We start from the raw sequence: 15758 nt of genomic DNA, 5'->3' as shown, positions 1-15758 counted from the left end.
AACATATTGCCAAGACAACCAAATAGTGGCTTAAGGAGAAGCACATTAAATATCCTAGCCAGTCTCTAGACCCTAGTCCTATAGAACCTCTGTGAAGGAGGCGAAAACTCCAATTTGCTGAGCGACAGCCAAGAAACCTTAAAGATTGACAGAGGAGTGGACTAAATGTATCCGGACACATGTGCAAACCTGGTGACCAACTATCAGAAATGTCTGACCTCTGTGCTTGCCAACAAGGGTTTCTCCACAAAGTACAAAGTTATGTTTTGCTTGGGGATCAAATACTTATTTCACTGACTGAAATGCAAATCAATTTATAACCTTTATATAACATTTTTTTCCCCTGATTTTTTTTAATATTCTGTGTCTATCAGTTAAAATAAACCCACCATAAAAATTATAGACCCTTCATTTGTTTGTAAGTAGGCAAACTTACAAAATCAGCAGGGGATCAAATACTTATTTCCCTCACTGTAAATGTGTGGTGGGTGAATGAATCAGGCTGAAAAGCTACCGGTGATGGGAATACTAATGGAAGTTGTATGATGGAGGTAAGAACAAAAACATACAGTTTATTTATGAGGATCATTAGATGATTATATTAGTACCTCAGTCCCTTTTTGGGGAGAGTGTTTCGGTCAAGAGGCATGCTATTAAAACAGAGGAGAAATAGGGAGTTATTTTCAACAAACAGACAAACAATTTTGGCAAATTAAATCCAGATATCATAATTGATTGTTAAACTACTACATTATAATATTAGAACGTTAATAAAAACATTACAAGGCATTATTGTCATTGACATATAAGCTGTTTTTTGAAAAGTAATACATTTTCTCTGTTCCAAAACATTTAACGAAACATGAACTTAAATTCAATCCTCCTTTACAAAAAAGGCAATCCCATAATGCAGTGCAATTGCATTACCATAAATGGTAATAGGTGGTAGACGTTGTGAACAAAAATGTTTATCAATGAATTATGAACGAATATAGTTTATTCAATTCCATATATTATAAATGAAAACAGACTACTTTAAATGCACATTTAACCAATGTTTGTGTCTTTAAATGAATCTTTGTGCTTATTAGAAGTCTGACGAGGCTGCATGAAATTTACGAAGGTCAGCTTCCCCAGTAGGCCACTACCACTACATTTTTATGAAGTTATTATTTAACTTTTAATAAATAAATGACACTGGACTTGCAGGATATACAGGACTCACCCCTCAGACAGTGTGGATTTGACGCTGCCCGTGCGTGTGACCTTTGGCCCGTGGTGGTGTGGGAGGGGCAGGTCAATGGACTCAGAGCTAGTGTGTAAACTGGTCATGCTGTGGCAGCTCAGGGTGTCTTTGCTACCTGCAGATGAGCTGCTGAGGTTTGGAGGCCACGGGCGGGCATTAGAAGGCAGAGACAGACCCGAAGCTGGACTGGAGGCCGCGGAGTCTGTGCCCAGGTCAGGTGTTTTACCGTATAGCGGGCTGCTGCCGCCACTTTGTCCGCCCATGCTGCCCAGACTGCCTGTTCCTGAGGAGGGGGAGTCCAGGCTGGCCTGGCGAGCCAGTGTGCCATGAGGGCTACCCAGTGCCGCTGGGCATTTACCAGAATCAGGGGTGCCAGGTGAACTGGGTTTACTGCTGGCCTTACTGCCGAACAACCTGGGCGAAAACAAAGAAATAAAAGAAAGAAGGGAAATAAGAAGAGGGTATATGAAATTATGCCAGCTCCGCCCACAGTGCAATCTCATTGGTTATCTGTATTTTAAGCATTAAAGTCTTGATTGACTGTGATTGTGATGACGCTCAATCATCGAATTGACTTCTCGCTTGAAACTTTTAGGAAAACACATAAGCATAAACGTAGACTTAATTCATATCCCAAAGATGACACCATGTTGTTAATTCTGATATAATCGCATTGGCCAACATCCCACACTTCACAAATGTGTTTATAATATAATCAAATATGCTTTCAGTGGTGAATCTGCCTGTGGTTGTCTGTGTCGGCTCCAGCAATAACAGTTAACAGCCTGTGGCGAGACGCATATTAAACTGTACACCTTGGCTTCATGGAGCGCAGCGGCGTGACACTCAGATGTGTTTAGTTTAAGTACACACCTAATAATACACAAATCAGTGCGCTGGAAATCTTCTCTGCTTTAAACAGTGATGAGTCGGCATGTGACAAACATTTGTGTTAAAATGCAATTATTATCAAGGAAACATAAAACTAAAGAGATGTTATTAACAACATAACCAGAATGAGTTTGGTTCCAAATTGTTTTATTTATTATGTTATCATGTTTTTATTGTGTTAGTTAGCTGTTTATTTGAGTTATTATGGCTTAAATCAAAACAAACCAACTGCAGTTTGATTGATATTAATTGGAATGCACAATAAAATAAAAAAAACGTAGTTATCTCATTTTGCAACCAAACTCTTCATATGCACTTACAAACCACAACCACCAGGTGGCAGCATAAACCACCTCAGTTTGTGCTACAACAGACTGTTAAAGCTGAAGTGTGATTTTTTTCCTTGCATTTGCAGGTCGTAGATGAAATTTCAGCTGGTCCGATGGGAAACGGGAAAGACACGGAAGAAGGACTACAGCTATGACTAAAACAATGAGCTCTGCAATCCATCACAAAATGTTTTGTACTTCTCAAAAAACACTCAGCCGACACCGCTCATCGCTCATTGGCAGATGAAATCAGCAGTGCAGCACAGCCTGAGGCAGCTTGCTTCCATCTTACATACTTTTGAGGGAAATATCTTGGAACGTTCCCTCGACAGTGGCCGCGAGGTCACTACATCATGAGTCAGCCGAACCTCAAACAGCAATTGTTTTTTTTCTATCCGCCTGTATCTGTTTGTCTAACATTCAATGTTTACCTTACTTTCGTATTTCAATCTCATCTCTACCTACGTCTGTCTTTTGTCATCTTTGTCCTAACTTTCCGATCTTTGTTCCTCTTACCTGCGGAATGTGGGGGACGCAATGTCTGGGTATTTGGAGCCTGGCTGTCTGAGTCCAGATTGGGTGGAAGTGGGGCTGGATTTAGGGGATGTGGAAAGCCCTGTACCCTCTTGATCTGACCCCGCCACTTTCTCCTTATCCGTCTGATTGATGGTTACGGGACTCGATCGTCCCGATCCCACTTTTCCAGCGTCTCTTCTCTTGGTGCCGGTTTGGGTTCCCCCCACACCTCCTCCACCTCCAGCAGACTTTCCGCTGACGTTCGAATCAATGCTACTAGAGCTTGAACGATGCCCACTGCGGCCCACCACACCGCTTCCTCCACTGGATGACTTCGCAGGCCTGGGCAGTGAGCGGTATTGGAGCGGAACCTTTGAAGTGGTACAGCTTAACAATACAGCATCATCTTGGTGTTGTGCACCATCCAGACTCGTCTTCCGCCCGTTGCCAATGGGCGTGCCCTTCCCGATGCCCGAAGACTTGGGCACCTTTCCTAAAGTGGCCGAGCCGCTGGCCAATGTGGCCCCGCTAGCTGTAATGAGGGCCCCAGCGGGGCCTGGAATCTTCTTAAAGCCGAAGGAGCTGGTGGTGGGTGGACGTCCGATGCCTGAGGGCGGCTTCTTCCCCTCATCTCCACTGCTCTTTCCTGCATCTGATGGTGAGCGCTGGATGCTCGGGCTCTTGGATGGAGACTTGCCCTTTTCAGATGCTTTGGCGTCATCTGTTTTACCTGTCAGCACAAGGATGATTGTTATGGCATTGGCTGAACAGTGTAATCATTCAATACGATTGGCCAGGGGTGGCCGATTTTTGCAAGCTTATTTGCAGATCATTTTTCGCCCTAATCAATCATCACCGATACAATGCAAAGTCACTGTGCCAAAAGCAATTGTGCTCTAGCCAACAACACTTTTTTCTGCACAGCACAGCTAAATATCGTGGTTACAGTACTTTCAACTTAGCCAAAGGTTTTTGTTCCTGCTGAGTGTCCCTAAAAGTATTTTGATGGAGTTTTAGCTGTAAAGGTTAGCTGAGATGAAAAATAAGATAGACAAGCAACAGAGACCTCTTGTGTTTCATCTTTTACATTGTACCTTATTTTCTGTATTTAAAGTTGCTTTTTTAGCCAAATAAAAAAACTGAAAACTATAATAATTGTATGTTAGCCAATCAGAAAACTTGGCTCTTTGGTGTGTGTTTGCAGTTGGACTACTTGTTTGACCAAAGGTTTTTAAACACCTGATTATAAAATGATTGCAATCTAATTCAGTACCAGTAGTGGCAGATAAATCACTTGCGACAAAGAATACAAAAATACATAAAATACGAATAATAAAGAAATGATTATGACATAATATTTATGAAGTAAAAACTAAGCTAGGGTAAAAATAAACAGTAAAATATAGTTTTGCATGTGACAGTATTATTGTTATACGTTGATACCTGGTGTTTTGAGGGAGGTAGATGTGCCTTTGGTCCGTGGTGGTGTGATTCCAACCTGGGCACTCATGCCTCTCCTCCAGGAGCCTGTTTGGGACATGGGCAAACCTGACTTCTGACCAACATCTTCACCCTGTCCCGAGCTCTTCCACTTTGAGGAAGGGTCCATCCCTGGCTCCATCTCCTCATCAACCTTCTTCAGATCTTCAGCACCGGCCCAGCTACTTCCATCCGGCGTGTCTTTATTTGACTGTGAATCACACAGACAGTGAACTTAGCACACACACATACACAGTAATCTCACACAGGCATTCCATCTGACAGATGGCTCAACTTTTCCTACTAGCCAAAGCAAAATGTCCAAAACTCTTATCCTGCTCAATCTGTTGTGGCCTCCCGACAGACTGCTGGTACAAAGCTATTTATAAAAGTATGTGTGTGAGGAAATAAAAGTATGAAAGATGCGAGCGTATGCGCACCTGCGCTGCTTTGCTCTTGCGGGAGGAGATGTCGGAGTACGTGGGTGGATTCAGATCGTCAGTGCCGATGTTGTCTAAGGTATCACTCAAACCACTGCTGACCGAACTGCTGTCATCCCAGCTGCAGATAGACAAATGAAAGATTAGATAAATGAAAGATGCTAAAACACTTAGCTAAGTGCTACTACATGCCAATAATGAGTCACAGTCATAGCGCCACCTACTGTAAAAAGGAAGTAACATGTTGTTGGAAATGTTGATGTTAACGTTTACATTTATGCATTTGGCAGACGCTTTTATCCAAAGCGACTTACATTGCATTATGCTATACATTTTGTAGTGAAGTTGAAGTTCAAGGTTAATTTAGATCACATGATATGAAATGATGCCAGTTGTTATCTTTCTTAGCTTTTTAAATCCCAAGTTTGCACTTTAAAGCCAATTTTGTTTAAGTACATCTGGACTCTTTGCATAATGAGTTACAGAAAGATCATAGCAGATATCGATTTGGGCTGATTCATTACATTGTCAAAATGAAAGTCAAGGGCATTCCTGGTAAACATAAAAGCAACACAGCTTCATTCACATTTCGGTGGCCACTATTGACTCCCCGGCCCCATTATATTCATTTTCCCAATTACCAGACTGAAGCTTCATCACTTCAGTTCTCATTAACTTACTATTGCCTATTGACAATCTCTCACTCTTCACCAGACCTTATGTCCTCATTTCTATAATTTAGAAGACTGTGTCTAATTAATGAAGGATGCTGACCCACTTGAAACGCTTTAGAGGAATTGTAAATGTGAATACATGGGAAGCTGATATTATTGCCAAAGTAGAATTGTTCTCATTTTCAATATTAGAAGAAATAAATCATATGCTGATACTTATCGCCCGCTGTCTATCTCTGTCTGGTGTTGCTAAGCAAACAGGTCACCCTTGTTTGACTGTGTGTGTGTGTGTGTGTGTGTGCGTGCATATGTCCACATGCATAATAAATACTTGAGATCTGATCAAGGAAATATTTTTAAACTAGGATGATGGGTGGCTGAGCTCGCAAGACTAAATTGGCAGTTATACCTATAGACGGTTTCATCTTAACAACATAAACAAACGTTACTGCGCATGCACACTTTTGTGACCCCAACTGAACTTCCGGTACACATTCACAAACTAGAGTGCCTGTAGATTATTTCTGATAACAAGCAAACGAAACTAGATGGCTAAACTTGTCCCTTCAATATTTTGAACTTAGACTGCGATACCAAACTCAACCACTAGATGTCCATACGGTTTGTTTAAATGCGTCAAAACTACAGGACCCACTCAACAAATTGTTTATTTAATAAAATGAACATACAACAAAATTCAACAAATCGTTTATTTAATACAATTATTATACAATAAAATAACAATATAAATGAATATTAACATAAATTAAATTAAATATAAGGATAAAAATATTAGCCAAACACAAACCGGAAGTTAACTGGGGGGCAGGCACGCGTGCGTCCGATGAAACGGTCCTACCATGACACCTACTTTAACACTGCACATTCAAACCTTGTAACTAATGTTCATATCTAGAATTTTGATATTTACATTGATTGTAAGATTATAAGCACATAGAACAACTCTGGCATCCAAAACGCAATACATTTATGACTAGGCAGGGTCCGCAGTCTAGGAAATGTTTGAAGAGCGAGTGCAGATTGTCTCTTGACTTGTATAATGTATGCAGGATGGATCGAGCAGGAAAGGAAACTTTGAGAAGCTGAACGCCTTTGGATAATAATTGTGAGAGACCCCGCAGGGCTCTCAACACCAGCGTGTGGGTGTTTCTAAAGATTCAAGAGATAGAAAGAAACTCTGAGTTCGCGCGCATGTGTGTAATCACTCTAAAAATAACAGTTATTGATTTACAGCGCTGTTATTTCTCGCTTATTTAACTCAAGGCGCAGCTGACACTTTTCTTTGGAGCTCGGTGTTGTGTTATACAACAATGCAAATTAGAATGAGACTGAGGTCATCTGTACAGGGTATTATGAAACAGACAGTCCTGGCTCTGAACGGATGAGCCACTTTCAAAAGTGTAAACAACACTTAAAAGTGAAAATTCTTTCATCATTTATTAACCCTCATGTCATTCCAAACTTGTATGACCTCCTTTCATCTGCAGAACACAAAAGAAGATCATTTGAAGATTGGCGCCCATTGCCTTTCATTGTTGGGACACAAAACCACATTTCTCAAAATATCTTCATTTGTGTTCCACAAAAAAAGAGTCATACACAGGTTTTGAATAACATTAGGATGAATACATAATAAAACAATATCTATTCTTATATGATGCATTTTGACTTGTTTGTGAATTAGGTTCTTTAGCCTTTAAAACAGCTTTTGCTAAACACATACAACATTACAAAAATACATTTTAAATGGAGAATCTGAATTTTCCTCTAGACAAACATAAAATGTTAGTAAATCATCAGTATGTTAAGTGAAACAAACAAGCCCACTGGCATTTATTGCTCCACACCTCATTTAAAATCATTTCCACACCATCTCATCCAACGTGTGCTATTCATCTTCCAGTTTGCTGGACCATTATTAAGCCAAGGATTCAGGGAATAGTCAAGAAAACATGATTCTATCATTTCAGGCAGGGAATCTTATTGATCCAATTGTTATGTCAAGCATGAAATGAATGCAAATGCAACATTGGCAGTTGTTACGCAATTGTCTCATCTACAGACACATTTGACTCTAATGTTTTAACACCTGGGTAGATGTATCGACTTGCTGATGTTCTCAAGTAATGGTAGTCGCAGGTGAGTTCAGATGCCAAATGAAAACTAATGCTGAAAGTGCAATATGTTACAATACACCAAAAACTTCAGTTCAATTGAAAATATAACCACTCGGCCGATACCTACACTCTTGAGAGCTTTCAAAAGCTTTCTGCACTCGCTGCCCTCCCACAATGCAACGGTGAAGAAGAAACTTTTGGGATTGATTCTCAAGCTTAGGTGTGCATCCTACGCCGATGGGATGCTTTTTGGCAAGGGCTCATTGGTTAAGGTCACCTTGAGAGTATTTCTTCCACATAGCCATGTACCACTGAGCGTGGCCACAGGAAAAGTGTGGTCACTGTTATACAGCCAGAACGGTGACTAAATCCACATTTTTCTTTGACTAGGAAACAAACCCAAGTTAAGCTGCATGCTATACATTACTTGCGTTTTATAAAAACAGTCTGTTATGTTGATGTAAGAATAGCCGAACTAATGGCACCAGGATAAGGACCCCGGAGAGCTGGCCTGGAAACTCGCCTGTATGGACTGAATATTTTATTCTTTTATGTCCCTTGACACCGCGCGCTACTGCATCTGCCGCACCTGTGATGAGTCTGACAAGCGGCGCAGGGTGACATGCTTTCCGCAGACCATGTCCTAACACACCGGTCCATTCACAACAGCAATGCTCTTCCAGTCATATGGAGCAAGATGTCTTTTAACAGCACCTACTGTATAATTACCAAGAGCTGTTGTTTTCAGATCAAAGACGTGAAAAGTACTGTTTTTCCGTTTTTGTTTGAGAAAAACAGGCACAGATTTATGTCTTATTTAGTTAAAATGCACCTCATGGCACGGTTGTCGGTTGTCTTTTACTGTTATTGAGTGCACAGTGAAAACATCGATTCAAGCGTACAGTAATGCTCTCATGCAATATTCAGTGTCTGAAAGAATCGTGTAACAACAACATTGAATAAAGCCAGATTTTGCGTCCTACGTGGAGGATAATAAATCACTTTTTTGATGGCTTGCTGTGTCCATTGGCCTGTTAAATATGCATCATGCTGTGCTGTAATTTTGACAAAGAAACATGTTTTATGGAGTGTAAAGTAACTAGCGCTTGTAAGGTTGCTATCCTGCGTGAAAATAGTGAACTGCTCTATATATGCACCATGCTAATTCTTTTGCCACTTTTGTTAAAAAAAAACTAATATATGCTATTGAATGATCCCCAAAGGGAAAAACAAACTACATACTGTAGCAGTCTTTGGATGTTGACACTGATAGAAAGGCATGATATCAGTATTTCCTATCACATGTATAAGCCCAGTGCACTTTAGCACCAAGGAACCCTGGAAATTTTGCAATGATCAGAAATGAACGCGAAGCAAAACAAAAGCAAACTATTAACCAAATGGTGACTGTCCTGTTCGCCAACATAGCAAAGTACGTACTCAGAACCAATGAACACTGGTCAATAGATACCCAAGCAAAAGTCAGGACAATGACTCACCGCCCTATGCTGATTGATGCTGTCTGGCTGTCTCCTGGCTGTGTGTGTCATGCTGTAGCTCCAGGGTAAAACAAGAGAAAAAGCAAAGAAGAAGAGAATGTAGGAGGAGAGTGGTGGCTGAAGAACGCAGCCCACCTGCTTACTCGCGAAACACGGGCTGAAGAAAAGACAGAACCATCTCGCCACCGTTAACGGCTCCACCCCACCACCTCCCACTCCTCCCCTGGGCCCATCATGCGCTCTGAGAAGCGCCACAGACATCCTCAGACAGCTGGGGTGTTGCCGGAGGAGACTGACTTCAAAGTCAGGGTCGAACCCCTTAATGAGCACTGTTTAGTGCAACTTTCTTACTGGTTAAAGGCCAATCATGCATGTGCAATACACATTGTAAGGAACCATCACTTTCTTGGTTTTCTTAAAGGAATAAATAAAATAAAGCTAAAGAGAAAACGTGTCTTTCCAAAAAAAGAATTGGGGTTCGAAGTGAAATTCTGAGTAATTCAGCTGTTGTATGCATAGAGGTAAATTAAACCTTTCTGAATGAGATGACCTTGGGGAGGCAGAACATGACAAGGCTCTTAAGAAAGCAAGAACAGACAAACGTCACTTCACTAGCCCGGAGTGAAAAAACGCTCAGCTTCTGCATTGCAGAGGATTCAAGCGCCATCAAAACTATAATATCGACAACATGGTTCCTGAACTTTAAATGCATGCAGTCGTTTCTGCAAATCAACACATCGGCACCATTCGAGGACGTAGAGTGATGATCTTGCTAGTAAATAACTAGGAATCAGTCATGTCTAGGCGGAGGGGGTTGGATACATAACCACAAAATTTGTAGTATTGCAAACTAATACGTTAAAACTGAATCACAACCAATATAGTCAACAAAACTGTCAACAATGTGATGCACATTTACTGTTTCTGTTTTGTCGCACAGCTACTAAAACCCTCTTATTTCTATTTATTTATTACATGTATTATTTATTCATTGGTCATATTTTTGAACAATTTGTGACCATTACATCAATAGCACGTCGTGATTTTTTTTGGTATCTGTTTTGATTATTTAGTCACCATGCATTTGGTGTGGCTTTATAAGGACCAGACAAAGTAGTATCAGACAAAGTAGTCATAAAATGCAGTTACAGTACATTCCTGCGGGATATTAATTTAGCATTGTTTGTATTAGGTCATGTTGGAAACCACTAACGGAATTACTGTTTATAACCAAAGGGAAATTAAAACAGAATTAAATGATCTAATAGAGCATGTATTCCCAGCAAAATCAACAAAAGAACTTAACTCGGTTTGTCAGGCTAATATCCCGTAAGAAAAACATGTTACTGGTGACATGGTACATTACATTGTATGCTGGGGACTTTGGTTGAAGCCTTAAAGCTAAGGGGTTTCAACCAGGGGTCTGTTGGGACCCCATTAAAGGGGACCCATAAAGAGGATATATAAATGATATTTCTACATTTCTGTCCATCATAACGTTGAACTGTAACTGTTAATATATATTGCAAGTCTGGTTAACATTGTTAAAAACGTTATGAGTGTTGAAAAAAATTGAGTCACCATTCTAGTTTGCATTCTCGCCTGTTTGTCCGCAAACCAGCCTCAGCAGAGGGAAATCACGGATGAGGCCGATTTGTTGTCTAGGCACTTTGTTTGTTTATACCGCCAGGGTTACATTCCCCAGTGCATTGATCAATCCAAAGCACCATATTAAACCCATTATCTAAACAGATACAAACTGACCATATAGTGAAGCCAGGGGAATGTGTCTGCATCCCAAATTAAATAACGGGTTGTCTAAATACATTTGAATAGTTAATTAAATAAATGTAATTTCTCTAAACTTCGCCATTATCTTAACTTTTCATTGAGCTTGTCGCAGTCCTCATTTATGAAGGATATGTGATGCTGGCTCAAAGTTTGGCCGCCCCAAAATGCTATCTAGCTATTCAGCACATCAGATCTGAGCCCTATCATACAGGGAATTCTAAACTGGATTTACTTAAAGGATGAATGTGAATGATAGTGAAATACTGAGCCAGCACTCTTAAGAGTTTATCCCAGGTGAATATACAATAATTACTCTGCTCTTCTGTAAATGTTCTTGGCTGGAGGTCTTCAAGTTCAAAACGAAAAAGTGCTGAACAACAAAACAAGTATCTGAATAGCTTTCCTCACTAAGTCACTATTTAACATCCCTGGGGTTTTAGACGAGAGAGATTTGCATTTAAGCACCAAACAAACTCCGCATACTGCGAACATGGATAGATTAGGGAGAAAATACAGAAATGTTTAACTGTGCCATTGAGCGAAGAAACCGAGGGGGTGAAACTGTCCAGCGTCAGATTCTGGTTGATTTGATATGAGTTTGATGGATGATTTTCGAGGCTAATGGATGGAAACACTGCCCCGAAGGCTTGTGGGAGGTCTTATTATTGGGAGTCATGGGAGACATGGCTGGATATTGCATTATTGGAAAATAATTGGAAACCATTGTTGGAAACTTCAAACAGAAGGACAAAACACTCTAGGACTTTTTTCTCATTGGTATGTTTTTACTTTTCCCTTTAGGAGGAAATAAGTTCAAAATGAGGTTATATAACAGACAGTATCTGGTCGATAATTGTAATACTAGAGGTTATTGTGGTATCGACCAGAATGCATTTTTAAAAGCAACACATGGAACAGATAAGAAACACATTGCTCATGCCAGAAAACACGTTTTAACTGTTCTGAACCAATTTCTGAGGTTAAACGTGCTCTTTTATCAAATAGAGAACATTTTAAACAAATATCAGAAGACAATATATTATATATTAGCAATATGTATATAGCAGGGGTTTTCAAACTGGGGTCTGGGGACCCCCAGGGGGCCTCCAGAATGTTCTAAGGGGTCCCCAGATTCTTTTTTTAAACAAAAGACAGAAAAAGTCATAAAAATCTACTGAAGATTATTTTAGTTTCATTTCTACAAACAATATGTTGTCTTTATAATATCACTGTTTAAATGCTTCTTTATACAAAAAAATGGACATGTATTTTAGAAAGGGTGGTCCTTGACATGAAAAAGTTTAAAAACTCCTGGTGTATAGAAATTTCAGCTCTGTTGAATTTGACAATTTTCAGATCCATTCCTCAAAATGTGTTCATTGTTCCCCAAAGGCAGCACAGAAAGTACAAAAAAGTCTGCATATTTCATACGGGACTGATGATGAGCTTAAGGTGGAGCACTGGAGAGCAGAGCATGAAATAATTATTCATTTATAACCGGTCAAATGAATCATCGTTAGTCATTTCCCGAACCAAATTAGATGGTTAAGGTGACCATCTATAACGCGACCAAACTTCCAGGTCTCAATTTTAATGATGAATGTGCAGGAACAAAAGTATAAATCATTTTCATTTTGGGAGAATTTTTTTCTCACCACGCCGTATCAGTAAAAATATTCGGTCACAAAATCTTTCGTCTAACATGAATCTTTGTAAAGGTCTGTGAAAGCACATCGCTACCAAACCCATCTTCTGTTTATCACAACTTAACAAAACCACAAGATCGGTACATCAGCCAAACACAAACATGCACTGTCATATTCAGTCCTCCCTGCATTCTCACAAACACAAGCCAATCTCCAAAGCTTTCCTTTCAAGTACAAAAGTGCCGAGCAAACTGTCATGAGCATCCAGTCTCTCTCTCTTTCGTTTTCTCTGAAAGCGAAGGGTTTTACTTATTCATGTCTTTGCCGCTGTCAGGTCCTTCTTTCTCAACCTCGTCCCACAGAGTTGCCACCAGCCAAACCTCATCTATGTTGCATGATGGGAGTATTTATAGCTAAAGGCTTTTAGCAGCCATTGGATTAATCATTGTCTGATGGCAACCGATTTCAAGCAAACTCTGAGATGTTATACATACAGCATAATTTGTCAGACAAGCAATTCATTTTTATTACTTTAATCTTCGTCGACACTGCCACAGCTGCATTTAGCATTTCCAATGAATATTATTACAGGATTACTTAAAACAACAATGCGAGATTAAGATTTACTCGCAACGGCTCACTTTTAGCCTTTAGTTTCATGGCGGATTTCTGCGAGGCAAAATGTTTGCTATTATGCAGGCGACGTGTCGCTGTTGGCCACGCTGCATTGGTGCTTATTCAGCAGTCAGAGTTTTAAAAGGGCAACAGCAGATTGAAATAATCTCATTTTCCCCAGCCTGAGGGATTCCAACTGCTACACGCCGCAGTAGGGAGAGCGAGTGAGCTTTGTTTAAATGCCCAAATCTCAGCAGTCACACTCTTTGAGGTATTACACACAGATGGACGCTCGCAGCAGATGACAGCCACAATTTACGCCGTTACGCACCGCCAATACACAAACACGCCGCTGACTGGTGGCTGTGATGAAAATATGGTCTCCTTTATTAAAATGGATGAAAGTTAAGGAGCTTCCAGTATCACTGTTGTGAAGCAATAAAATGAGTTGGCATAGCAGAAAGCGTACGTGGTTTGATGTGGCAAGCTGTGGTGCTCATTCGGGCAGTGCCAGTTTGAGTTTGGCTCACAGAATTTCCTCATCTCCTTTCTTTATATCAATAAAGTGGCACAAAAGATGTACTATAGTGCTTTCTTTATTTTATTATCATTCAGCCATAAAAAAATCATAAGTCTGCTGTAAAAATCATAAATCAATGTGAAAATTAAATAAAAAAGGTAAAATTACTTTTTGGTGAAATAAAATTACATGTATTTTTTTTACTATACACCCACCTTGTATTTGCAGTTTATTTTTGTAATGTAACTTTTTCACAACTTTTTATAAAAAAAATTTAAAATAAAACTTAAAAATAATTTTTTACAGTGCATATTTTCTCAAAAAATGATCTATATATATAGATTAGGGCGGTCAAACGATTAATCGCAATTAATTGCATCCAGAATAAAAGTTTGTATTTACATAATGTGTCTGTTTACTTTGCGTATTAATTTTGTATTTAATAACTCGTACACATACATGTATATACAGTATATTTAGCGAATATTTGCATGTATTTATTTATATTTATGTATAACTATATTAATAGTATATGACATTTTTTATAAACATTTATACATTTTTTGATTTTTCTTAAATATATGTGCATGTGTTTATAAATACAAAATTAATATGTAAAGTACACATATTATGCAAACACAATTCTGGATGCGATTAATCGCGATTGTTTGACAGCCCTAATATGGATGTTATGAACTATGCTTCGATATGAAGTACAGATATGAATTCACATTTAAAGCAAAAATAGTGCAGGACAAGTTTTCTCCCAAACTAATTATGAGTAATAGTAAAAAATCCAAATAAAAGATATAACAGAAACAAGTCACATTTATGTAATTCACAAAAAAATCTATTTGATTCATTTATTTGCCGTGCCATTTCCGTGGCAGATGGCGCATGCTTTAATCAGAGTGATGGGTTTAGCTGTGGATTAAAAGAGCACCGGCGAATTCAGAGACAGAGTTGGACCGTCATTAAGCATCGCCCGTAATGAGTCCCTCTGGAACCTTCTGCTCTCTCCACCCTCTAACACTACAGCGCACCCAGAACAAGTGCACAGGGATCATGTTCATCTTCCCAATTAGAGCGGGTAATTGGTCAGGGAGTCAGAGGCCAGAGAAATACTAACCATAAAACACACAGGTACCGACTAGTAAACACTGAGGATCAGGGCAATAAAATATATGAGCTGCTACTAAAATAGCCCGATGAGTGAAAGCCATTTGGTATGAAGACAAAATTGGGAAGAGCGAGAGAGAGTAGGAGTGGGAGAAAGAGGGATGGGTGAGGTAAACTTCCTACAGCCGAAGTCACAGAGACTCCGAGATGACAGTTTTCAACAATCACATCCCCTCCGGACAGGTTGGGTTCATTAGTTTGGGGATTGGGGATCAGTCTGGGGACCAGCTGATCCTTATCCACAGAAGAGCCACTATAACTAGGATGATAATGCTTCTCTAAGCAGTCTGTCCTATTTTATATAAAATTAGGTAGGCCTGTTCTGTATATGGGTGGTTAATAGCCAAAATACAGTAAGCTGTAAAGTGATGAGTCTAAACAATAGGTACTCATGTCAAAATATGCATTGCTTTGTACTCTTTGGACTATATAACGACAGAATTGTTTATAGATCTGATAAAACAGCACTTAATCTTTCAAGTCTTTTAGCCGGACATCAGACAAGATACAGGTTTTCATGTGACTGACAGGCCGCTATGATGCGGTCTGGACCTCATCAGTTACACTCCCATTCAGTTATCTCTCCTCTCATCCGACACTGATAAAGGATGGAAAAACGCTCATTGATCACAAAATCTGCTATCATGTCCATCAAACCGAATCTCATTCATCACTTGATTTGAACTTCGGTGTTGGGGCGTTAGCCATCACATCACACTGTTACGAGCATATAAATCACTTCATTTAGAGTTTCGGCTTTGAATTTATGGGTCCTTTTATCAAATGACACAGCCA

At 39.6% G+C, this 15758-nt stretch overlaps 1 protein-coding gene across 11 annotated transcripts in view; it reads right to left on the bottom strand.

Annotated features, from left to right (window-relative positions):
* The window catches only part of nav3 (neuron navigator 3), a 280821-nt gene that overhangs the window by 26197 nt on the left and 238866 nt on the right, over window positions 1-15758 (bottom strand). For all 11 annotated transcript variants that reach the window (XM_057323584.1, XM_057323574.1, XM_057323576.1 and 8 more), the window contains 5 exons: window positions 4902-5022; window positions 4426-4672; window positions 2983-3712; window positions 1226-1660; window positions 609-650 (listed from right to left, as the gene is read on the bottom strand). In XM_057323584.1, coding sequence (XP_057179567.1) covers window positions 609-650; window positions 1226-1660; window positions 2983-3712; window positions 4426-4672; window positions 4902-5022 — 1575 coding nt within the window. The remainder of the gene's footprint in view (window positions 1-608; window positions 651-1225; window positions 1661-2982; window positions 3713-4425; window positions 4673-4901; window positions 5023-15758) is intronic.

The sequence above is a fragment of the Triplophysa rosa genome, linkage group LG24 (genome assembly GCF_024868665.1).
Source record: "Triplophysa rosa linkage group LG24, Trosa_1v2, whole genome shotgun sequence".
NCBI classification, from domain to species: Eukaryota; Metazoa; Chordata; class Actinopteri; order Cypriniformes; family Nemacheilidae; genus Triplophysa; species Triplophysa rosa.
This window is presented reverse-complemented; position numbering and strand designations above follow the sequence as displayed.